The 11,077-nt window shown below is 39.5% G+C and overlaps 2 protein-coding genes, 1 long non-coding RNA gene and 1 pseudogene across 3 annotated transcripts; 1 reads left to right on the plus strand and 3 right to left on the minus strand.

Annotated features, from left to right (window-relative positions):
- The first annotated feature begins 548 nt into the window (after positions 1-548).
- LOC137717403 (transcription factor MYB44) lies at positions 549-2,950 on the plus strand. The gene has a single exon (XM_068456768.2). It carries the CDS (start codon positions 1,421-1,423, stop codon positions 2,657-2,659), a length of 1,239 nt encoding a protein of 412 aa, XP_068312869.2. The 5' UTR covers positions 549-1,420; the 3' UTR covers positions 2,660-2,950.
- Positions 2,951-5,126: 2,176 nt separating this feature from the next.
- LOC137716937 (putative receptor protein kinase ZmPK1) lies at positions 5,127-6,162 on the minus strand (annotated as a pseudogene).
- A 493-nt stretch (positions 6,163-6,655) lies between these two features.
- Positions 6,656-7,181, minus strand: LOC148695231 (uncharacterized). Its single transcript, XR_015965708.1, has 2 exons — positions 7,073-7,181; positions 6,656-6,868 (listed from the first exon to the last, which is right to left on the minus strand). It is a non-coding gene; the product is annotated as an uncharacterized LOC148695231 (long non-coding RNA).
- A 70-nt stretch (positions 7,182-7,251) lies between these two features.
- Positions 7,252-10,870, minus strand: LOC137718231 (protein MRG1). The gene is made up of 10 exons (XM_068457742.2): positions 10,425-10,870; positions 10,245-10,295; positions 9,951-9,964; positions 9,446-9,591; positions 9,053-9,093; positions 8,848-8,949; positions 8,678-8,757; positions 8,201-8,373; positions 7,910-7,994; positions 7,252-7,552 (listed from the first exon to the last, which is right to left on the minus strand). Exons 1-10 carry the CDS (start codon positions 10,638-10,640, stop codon positions 7,462-7,464), a joined length of 999 nt encoding a protein of 332 aa, XP_068313843.2. The 5' UTR covers positions 10,641-10,870; the 3' UTR covers positions 7,252-7,461.
- Between the last annotated feature and the right edge of the window lie 207 nt (positions 10,871-11,077).

Consider the following 11,077-nt stretch of genomic DNA (forward strand, 5'->3'; position numbering starts at 1 on the left):
ATTGGATTTGGTTTAAGTTGCAAAGATGTAACACGTTACTATAATTATTTCCTAACAAAGTCCAAACGGATGAAAGCAACCAGGAAGGAAGCAAACAACAACCCATTAAATTAAGCCGGTTAGACGGTGGAGTCGGTTATGGCAGTTCAGTTCCGGGGGAAGGTGTGGGGGGGAGCGTGACCGGCACGTGGAGGTTGGAGAAGTAGGCAGTTAGGGAGATAGACACTGCCCACTGGAGGGTGGGCCTGGGATTTTACAGGCTGGACCTGACAGATTTTCAGTACGTTAATCACCCGATTCTACTGCTCAATTTTGTCGTTTTGTGAGCCAGCTCAGCAGTTCCGTGCGTCCGTTTCCCATTTCAATTAAAAAAATAATTTTCTCCCCCGCCCCAAAATGCTCGCCAGCCTGGCTATTGGTCAAAGTCATCCGTTTGCTTACGCTCCCCATCCATTTCCGACCCCACCTCCCAACCAAACCAAACCGTACACCTTCCTGATTAATTTTTAATTTAATCCAATTTCATTTTCCAAATATTTCAATTTTTATTTATTTTTTATTTTTTTGCGATAAAGATGATAAGAGTTATCTAACAAAGTTTACGAGTGCATTTGTCGTACTGTTACGTGGTGCTTACGATGTTAATTTAATATTTTAAGATTATGAGATTATATTGTTGTTCCATGGGATTGCTTTGATTGCAACACTCACTTATCTCTGTTATTTGATTGCAACACTCACTTAAAATTCTACAGTTAATTTAGTTATTATAGAAAATAAGATTGGTCGTTGTAATATTTAACAAAATAAGTTGAACCACATTTCTGTTCCTCGCCAAACTTCCAAAACGGTCGTTCAACATTTAAATGCCGCGGCTTTAGAGGTTATACATCTCAACTGCATACTGTAACTACTGTTACACTTTTCACTTCTCACTTCCCATTTAAAGTTAAATGTTTATTTTAAAATTTATATTAAAAACAAAAAATAAAAGAAATTAAAAACTTAAAGTGAAATTATACCCCACATATTCCCAAAAAATACGAAAATTATGGAAAATAAAATTTAAATTTGGATATAAAAATGGAAAAACGATCTTAAAATCAGCGAATACAACTCACGATTAAAACATCAGTGAAATAGACGGTGATAAGAAATATCCACTTGAGCGGTTGAGGGCTCCACCATTGATCATCATCTCGTAGCCTATCGTTCAAATTTGGGATGACTTTATAAGATTTTACTAAAAACAGTAGGGCAAAGGGTAGCCGAAGCTAAATCGTTGTTCACTTTTATTTTAATTTTCCATTTGTTTTTTTTCACAAATAAAAAAATAAAAAGGCAAAACAGATGGACTGATTATATTTTCTGCGTGTAAGTTAGAGGAAAAACAAGCGACGCGTGTTAGTTATACAGCTGTATGCTAGTAACCGCCTTTGCCTGGAAGAATCCCTACTCGCAACGGCTAAGACCGGTTACTCAGACCGGCTATCCCCGGTCACCTCTATCCCCTTCCTCGTATACTATATATACGCACCCACACCTGTATGACCCTCTTCTCTCTCAGAACACGGTGAGGCTACGCCTCAACCACCGCCGGCGCCGCTTCCTCCTCCTCCTTGAACCCTCCAGCCTCCCTCAAGAATCTAATTTATCTTTAATATTTATTTTTAATTTGAAGATTTTGGATTCATTTTATATGGCTTCCACAAAGAAAGTGGTGGATCGGATAAAGGGTCCATGGAGCCCCGAGGAGGACGAAGCGTTACAGAATCTGGTCAAGACCTACGGCCCGAGAAACTGGTCGCTGATCAGCAAGTCGATTCCCGGTAGATCTGGCAAGTCTTGCCGTCTGCGGTGGTGCAACCAACTCTCTCCGGAGGTGGAGCACCGCCCCTTCAGTCCTGAAGAGGACGACACCATAATCCGAGCCCACGCCCGGTTCGGAAACAAGTGGGCTACTATCGCCCGGCTGCTCAATGGCCGGACCGATAACGCCATAAAGAACCACTGGAACTCCACGCTCAAGCGCAAAAGCTCCTCCATGTCGGAAGATTTGAGCTCCGACGTCCAGGCCCACCCGCCGCACAAACGATCCGCCAGCGTCGGCGCTGTTCCGGTTACGGGTCTCTATTTCAACCCCGGTAGCCCGTCCGGATCCGATTTGAGCGATTCGAGCTTGCCCGGCGGTGTGTCTCCGTCGTCTCAAGTTTTCACCCCCTTTGCGAGACCCATACCTCCTCCCATTGCTCTGCCGCCGATGGAGGCCGTGACATCAGCTGTAGCCGTTGATCCGCCCACCTCGCTCAGCCTCTCGCTTCCCGGATCCGAATCGTGTGATGGGTCGAGTCATATGGCGTCCGGATTCGGAACCAATCCGATTGTCGGCCCCGCCCAGATTGTACAGCAAGCGCCAGAGGTAACAGCTCCACCGCGGGCGGTTGGGTTGCCGCCACCGCCGCGTCAGAGCAACCAGAACGGCGAGATGGGGCACGATCAGCAGTTTTTCAGCTCGGAGTTCCTGGATGTGATGCAGGAGATGATCAGGAAGGAGGTGAGGAACTACATGGCGGGGATCGAGCAGAAGGGGCTGTGCATGCACACCGAAGCCATCCGAAACGCCGTCGTAAAGCGTATCGGGATTAGCAGAATCGAGTAGCGTCAGGAAGGAAGCAGATAGAATGACGTAGTAGTCCTAGTGATGACGATCATCAAGATGATCGAGATGATGAGTCCGAATCCAAACAAAAAGATTGAACTCTGTTATTAAATTTCCGTTTTAATTTTTGGGTTTTTTTTATATAATTAGTGAAAATAATTTTGGTAGTGTACAAAGGGACGAACTGCGGATGTTGATCAATGGAGGGCGGAAATGGTTAGATGGAAATTTCAAATTTTACCAATCTCAAGAACTAATTTGTTTTAAAATATATTAATCACTTTTAGAAAATCAATTGTTTTCAAATATATTAATCAGGTTTAGAAAATGAATTATAAAATCCTTTATAGCTAAAATGGTTCTTTAATTGGCATAATTTTTTATTTTAGTTCAGACATTTGAAATTAATAAAAGTGATTTTGGATTTGGTAATACTTAAGAGATTAAATTTTAAAAATTAAAGAATATGAAAGTTAATGATTAGTTAATTACTTAAACGTTGATTGATTTATTATTTAAGTATTAATAAACATATTCATTTTTATTGGTGATACATCATTTAGTTTATAAATTTTGTCTTTTAATTTAGTCTTTTTACCATTGTTTTTTTGAGTTTGTTTATCAACAATTATTTTCGTCATTATCAAAGACCAATTCTATTGATGTTAATTCTTAGAGTATCTTTAAAGAAGATGTTAAAATGTACATATCAGTTATAACAGTAAAAAAAGACTACACTAATATTCTGCAACCGAAGTGCTAAATCTTACGTGACGATGATATGGATTGGCAACAAAAGAGGTTGCTATCAAATTTGACACCAAAGGTCTCGACGAAAATGCGGTCAAATGGATCAAACAGGTACCCAAATCCCAAGTGTTCAAAAAATTTAAACAATTATTTTCGTCATTAACAACATTAAATAAGGATAAAGTGACAAAGATAATTGATAGTGAATAAACTCAAAGACCAATTTTATAGATGTTAATTTTTAGAGCATCTTCAAAGGAGATGTTAAAATGTCTACATAAGTTATAACAGTAAAAAAAGATCACAATAATATTCTCTAATCAATATGTCAATCTTATGTGGCGCTGATATGGATTGTTAGCAAGGGACTACTGTCAAATTTGACAGCAGCTTCAAATATTTTTTTATTATTTTTATCTCCTACCCCTCTCACTCTTTCCCTAAGCCGTCATCTACCACGACGTCCTTTCCTCTTCGACAAGCTCGCTGAGCTCTGCACGTCGCTATTCTGCTACCTCGACGCCGCCGCACCACCACCTCCTCTTTTTCCCTCCCGCTTCGACTTGCCACCCGATTCCCACAACTTGCTCGACTCGCTGAGCCAACTCACCTTCGCCGTATCATCGCCACCCTTTTTGTTGTTGTTTTGATTGTCTTCGTCATCATCATTTGCTACTTTACCGGATTTTGTCTTCGTCGTCATCGTCTGCGACTTTAACAGAGCAATCGTGATTCGGTTCGGATCGGATTTTGGCTCGAATTGGTTTAGCGTTGTTTTAGGTTGATGATTTTGTGGATATGTGGATTGTGTTTTAGTGTAATAAAATAATATTTAATTTGACATATCGGGTGGAAGGCAAAATCTTAGAAGATGTCAAAATGCCAATAGGATGTCAAATTCAAATTTTATATTTAAAATTTGACATCTCCTTTGAAGATGCTTTTAGAAAACAAAGTGAAGAGCTATGTCAGTTTTTTATTATTTTGAAAAGAAAACTAATATAATAAAATGAGTAAAAATTAAAGTTAGTTGATAATTTACATTAATTTAGAATAGAACATTGTTAGTAAAAAACAAAATATTAAGTTTAAATAGAATATTGCTCGTGAAAAATGAAAAGTTGGGTAACATTATTGGATGGAGAGGGATGGAAGAAAATTCGAAGTGTTGTGTTTGATTGAGGTGCAGATTAAGACCCAGATAGAGTTTGTGGAGTTGAAATGGTGACGGCAGGGTTAAATAAACGCAGTTGTCAACGCTTAATTAGGGGATGGCCCCCAATCGGGTCATCATGTTTTCAATCTCGTTCACGTGATTTGTACCTCTATAATCTTTGGGGAAAGACTATGCATCTACAATTTTGTCACACCTTTGGCACTACATTTTGTCACGAGATTATTTGGTTCACGGTTATTTGGGTATGAAGCTCATGTTTATTTTATGGGAACTCAAATTGCACGACGAACTAGCGTATGACGTTTTACAACATTGGCAAAAAGCAATGATCATGCGTATGTATTTTGTGCGAGTTCGATTCTTACCAATCTCCGTTTTCTTGCAATCAAAATAAAAAATTTCATTTTCGATGTCATCTATCTAGAAGCCATTCGTAGAGGAAAGGAGATTAGTGTGTTAGAGATTAGATATATTGGTGAAATGAGGCTCATGTAGATGGTCTTAGATAAGTTTTATTTAGAAGTGGGGATGGCCAGTCTCTTTCAACAAGTCAAATATTCAACACTTTGACTCATAGTAGGTCTAGCACCTTTGTCTTCCTCCACACTCTGAAGAGCCGCTTTCATTAGAATTTCAATTCTACCCTATTCTCCCACCTTGCTCTCTGCCTTTTCAAATGATCTGCATCGAATATTTTAATGGATAAGGTATTGGGTTTCTACCTATGCGACAGGGGTTCGAAACTTCATGTTCTCAAAATTATTGTAATAATTTCAAACTCTTTCATCTCCGTTAATTTCAAACTCTTCTGCCGGGCTCTTTCCGATGAGCATTTCCAACACAACAATCCCGTAGCTGTAAACACACTTTGTAAGTGATGGGTATGTTGTGAACCCACTCTGGTTCCATATAACCTCTGGTTTCTCGTATCCTTGAAAATTTTGAGTCTCTAAGCTCACTTCGGTTTAACAGGTTGGACAAGCCAAAATCCGCCACTTTCGGGTTGTAATTCGAGTCCAAGAATATGTTTTGAGGCTTCACATCGCAATGTAAAACCCATTGGAAGCACTCCTCATGTAAATAAGCCAAGCCTATTGCAGTGCTTACAGAAATTTCAAACCTTTGCTTCCAACCAAGCACATTCGAAGATAACTTCTCGGCCAAGGAACCAAGATCTCATACACCAAAAGCCTATGGTTGTCTTCCACACATTACCCCCACATTTCAATCAAGTTCATTTGGTAAAGCTTCCCAATGAGGCTCACTTCTGCTAAAAACTCTGCTTCCCCTTGGTTTGCAGCATTCAATTGCTTGATCGCCGCAACGCGCTGGTCAGACAATGTGCCCTTGTAGACAACTCCTCCCCACCTCTCCCAATCTCTCCTTTGAAACCTCGTGTCGCCTTTTTCAGCTCGGAGTAACTAAACCTTCTGAATCCGGTTACAGCATAAAGGTAACCTTGTGAAACTATATCCGGCTCTTCTCTCGTTTTGCTGCTTCGCATCACAAATAACCACACAATAAAGATGCAAAGAATTTCAAGACCCCTCAATGCAGAAGAAGGGTGTCGGTTGGGGAATCAAAGCTCTGCCACAAAATGACATAATCGTCGGAGTTTCGTAAAACCAGATTGCCGGAGCTGTGGAGGGTTAGGGGAGAGCTTTGAGCGTTTTACGTTGACTGGACGGTGGAGATTGGCCTTCCAGACAACGGTAGGGTTTTGGTGGCTGTCGGAGGATGGTGAAGGCTCGGAGAACCAAACGGCAAAGCAATATGAATTGTTGCCAACTTGGTGAAAGACGGCGGTGAAAACTCCATCAGGTGAAATTAGAACATCTTCTGGTTTCTCGACAGAGAGGGAGGAGGCTCTACTCAGAGTGTCGGAGGTTGAAGACGAAGTTGGAGAGTTAATGGCGAGAGAGAGAGAAGAAAAATGAGAAACATCGTAGCCTTTTGAGATGAGAGTGGGGGATTGGCTGCAGAGAGCTGAACTAAATTAAGAGAACATGGTCATAAACTATAGTATGTACGTATGTAGTTGTAGGATACTAGGATCACACCCACATAGATTTTTACTTTCAATCGATCTCGATCTTGACCGTTTGAGAGTTCACAACAGGCCAGACAGTCGTACAACTCAAGCTACACGGCTTCGAATTGGACGATGGGAGACCAAAGACCCATTACCCAATTAATGTTCCGCATCTTAGGGTTCGAGTAGCAGCTTGTGGCCGTCACAATCTCACAAGGCGTGAAATGATCAAAAGGACAACGAGAGGTACCTGTCACAAAAGAAAAGAACAAGACGGCAAATTTGACGAAATGATCCGCATAAACCATTTGTGTGAGTGCAGGTGACGGGGTTGAATGATAAAGTTCCTCAATTATTTGATGTGTGGAATGAAAGAGTTCCTCATCTATTTGATGTGTGAAATGATAATTTCCCACCCTTCGTTATCATGGAGGTGCTAGAACATTAGACATACCCAAATCGATCAGCACGGTTGCATAATTTGACAAGAACGTCGATGTACCGAATCTCCCAGGCAAGAAACTGATTGTTTGTCCCTGCCCCAAATTTGCAAACCAATTTTGTTACTAGATTCATCACAAAGATACACCCTCAACCGCGTAGAACCGCAGACTTTTACAAGGCATTGGGGCATGAACTAACTAGATAATTTACATATGATAAATTACCAGATTTTTGAAGTATCAGTTACAGGAACAAAAAGGATTATAATATGTGCACCACGAGCACATTCAGTTTCAACGGCTTTTCGAGCTGATGAAATATTCAAAATGGTGCCGAGCCATCATGAACAGCAGTTCTTTTGCGGTATTATGTACAAAAATGTAGCAAGTGTGCCCGCGCTTAGACACGTGGTTCGTTGGTGCTGGTTTCAATATCGTCTGGTACATGATAGGTAGAGAGGAAAAATGCACTCTGGTTCTTCTGTAGGAACCTTCATGACAAGATGCATGATCAATCAGCAGGAGCAAAAATGATGTCGAAAAAGAAGAAACTCGTGGAATTAAGCTCATTTTTGCTATTGCTGTGCTTTGAAAAAAAACTGCTTCTGCTGTGCTGTGAGAATAAGCTCATTTTTGCTGCTTTATGTTTTCAACTTTTTTTCAACAAAAACCCCGAAAATAAGCTGTTTTTAGGTGTTTACCAAACACCTTTTTGAGCTTAGCTTTTTTTGATACCCACTTTTTATAAAAGCACCTCAATACCAAACCAGTACTAAGAAAACCTGCCTACTATTATGAAAAGATAAAATTTCGGATATTTATGTAGGAGAGCATGTAGAAGTACGTACTTGAGAAAGTCGACCAATTTTTTCTGCAACACTTTCAGTGTCTCCTCTTCAATGTTAGCATCCATCAATAACTCGGGTAGTTTAACTGCAAATTATCAAAAAATTACATCTCAAGTCCAGATCCTATGATGATTAGCTCTTAATATAACAAAAGCTTCAATGTATACTATTATAATTACAAAAGCATGAGAAACCACAAAATCAACAGCATGCCCAAGGATGATATGCATTTTTCGATACAATTCTATTTAGAAATACACCATTTGGTTACGTAGGAAAGTATGCTCATACCAAAGAGACGCAATAGATGCTCAGCACCATAGACAGATGAAGGAGAGACATCATCTGTGATTGCTTTCTCATACTGCTGACGTTCATTTTTGTACAACAGCATCGCCGGCAGTGCTTTGTCAAAGTAACAACACAGTCCTTTCAGAATTTCTTCAATAGATTGAGCTTTCTTCCTGGATTCACATTAAGAATGGTCCATCAGCTAAAATCAAGTGCATATCTGCAAACCTGATTCTAGAAAATGCAGAAGTTTTAATTTATGGACGTTTTAGGTCCAAATTAATTAAATTAGACCCCCAAATTCCAGTTGATGACCGGTAGTATGCATGAGAAGTGGCATTGGTAATCCCTTCCATCTCCTTACTCTTGTGAGAATAAAATTTTAATTTACTCTCTCAATAAAAAAAATTCAAAATGGAACCCGAGAAAAGAACCTAAAAAAAATAGGATGCCAAGAGATGGAAGAAGGAAACTTACTTACTGTCCTTCTTTGATCTGTAGTCAAGATACTTTTTGAATATGTCATTCACATTTGGAGTACGTGGAAGTTTAACAAGCTGAAATAAAATATTTATATCATCAACTCAGATTTCATCACGAATGAATCAAAGGTATAAATTCAAGTTTGAGTAATGAATCCACAATACCTTGCCCAGATCAGTAACGAATTCGCAATCATCAACTAGTTGTTTCCTTAGTGGTTGTGGCATTTGAAGCAAAAGATCTTCCATTGGTATGGCATCTTTGTCCTAAAATGAAGACAAAAGAACTCAAAAACTTAAAAAGTTCATGCTGGCTTCTAATTTAAATACAATCTAAGGATAGATTACGTAACAAATGAATAGCGCATACCTTATTAACAGAGTCATTCTTTCGCTTCTTCCCTCTTGACGCTGCACATAATACCAACAATAAGAACAATGCACATTATATACACATTCAAATTGCTAGAGAAGTTAATAAAAGAGGACATATTTTCAAACCTAATTCAAGAACCATATTCAAATTATAATCATGAACGAAGAAAGCATGTTGTTAAATTCGTTAACTACATTGTTACTTTTGAAGTTTCCATAACCCTTATATTGACTCCTGCAACGACTTTCTTTCCACCTCTTCATAGGGTAACACTTATGTTCATGTGACATGCCAGAACTTACACACCCTACATCTAACATACAAGAATAAATCTGAATATCAGGATTGGGCAACAACAAAAGAAAAGTTAAATATTATAAAGCCAACCATGATAACTTTTTGGTTTAGTCTGCGACATGTGTTTTAGCTTCGCGTTCTTGTCTGTTCCCTGTTTCTGTTTGATGGCCTCTTGTTTCTTCCTATTCTCTTCAGTGTTTTTCATCAGACGATCCACCCCTACCCACTCATCCCAACTGTCAGAGGAAAATAAGAGAAAAAAAGGTCAATAAGATAAATGAAATCCAAAGTTTCGAGAGATAGTAACTATATGAGTAACCAATGAAAATCACAAAAAAGCTTAAGCATTAGCCTTCAATTCCGATAAACCTCCATCATCAGAATCTGCCGTAGTCTAATAAGCATATCTTTCAATGACATTACACACGCGATAATTAAGGTGAAAAGACCACTTAAACTGCAGCGAGATGGAAAATGATAACTGAAAAATAAAAAACACACAAACTGAAGTAGAGCATGCTTCCAACGTCCACCATCTTGGTTCAACGAACATGAAACCAAAATTCGGAAACTGTAAGCAGGAAGGCGGGCTCACTTTTTGCTCCATCCCTGCAGGACAGAAGAATATACAATCAAGAGATGCTACAGCAACAATTATCCGATCCTACACGAACCGAGCAAATACAAGTCTATATCACCTACAAAATGCAACTACATTCAAATGGAGGAAATGTCGAAAGAAGACTAATCGAAATCCGAAGGCGTTTCACTTCCGGAAAAGACTTCAAAAAGTACAAAATTTGAGCTTACAAATGAAACAATCGCGCATTTAATACATGTTTGATCGAAGAAAATAAGAAATTAATTGAAAATTAGCGTTAATACTTACAAGGTAATGAACATAAAACTCCCATTCCATCTTGTATCGGATATTGGTCACCTTGCAATCAAAACGCACAGTATCAGCGATCAATCAGCAAAAAGTTGCAATTATTGTCACATTTAGGCAAACAAAACCCTAAAATATCATACAGAATTGCAATTCAAACGCCAGCAGGAAAGCGAGTACCTTGGCCGCGTACAGTCGATGGTTGTGAAAGGCGATGACCTTCTCGCCCTCGGCGAAGGGGCAGGAATCGGAGGAAGGGGATGAAGCGTCGTCGTTTTCGTCGTCGATCATGTCGGAATCCGTCTTGGTGGCGGAGCTGTCGGACTCGGTGGCGGACGAGTCAGTGTGAGTGGTATCACTCACAACACTCTTGGACTTGGAGCCTCTGCGCCTCATTTTTTTGATTTAGGGGCGCTGCTGCTGCTGCTTAATTACGATTAGTTATTAATCAATTAATATTAATCACTTGTCTTGGCGTTAATCCTTTGACTGTGAGGTCTTTATAGTTATGGCGGTTGTTCCTAGTTACAGATGCAGAGAGCACGAGAACGATGGAGTAACTGAAAAACTGGGGTTTTTACTGTTTGGTTTTGGGTTGTCGTTTGGTTTCATCTGTTTCCTGGTCCGACCAAACGACGTGGTTTTGTGGAATGTATTCCGCGAACCGGCTAAAAAGCCCATCGCGTCGGCGCAGAGAAATTTTACTAGTTGAAAATTGTATTTTTTTAAGTTATTAATTTTTTAACATACATATTTTATTATTAGTATAGTGTCTTGTAGGTACCATATTTTGTTCCGGTAATACTAAAAAATTTCTTGTGAGCACGTGCAAT

This window comes from Pyrus communis, chromosome 8 (assembly GCF_041283825.1).
Source record: "Pyrus communis isolate YQ-2024b chromosome 8, ASM4128382v1, whole genome shotgun sequence".
In the NCBI taxonomy this organism is placed as follows: Eukaryota; Viridiplantae; Streptophyta; class Magnoliopsida; order Rosales; family Rosaceae; genus Pyrus; species Pyrus communis.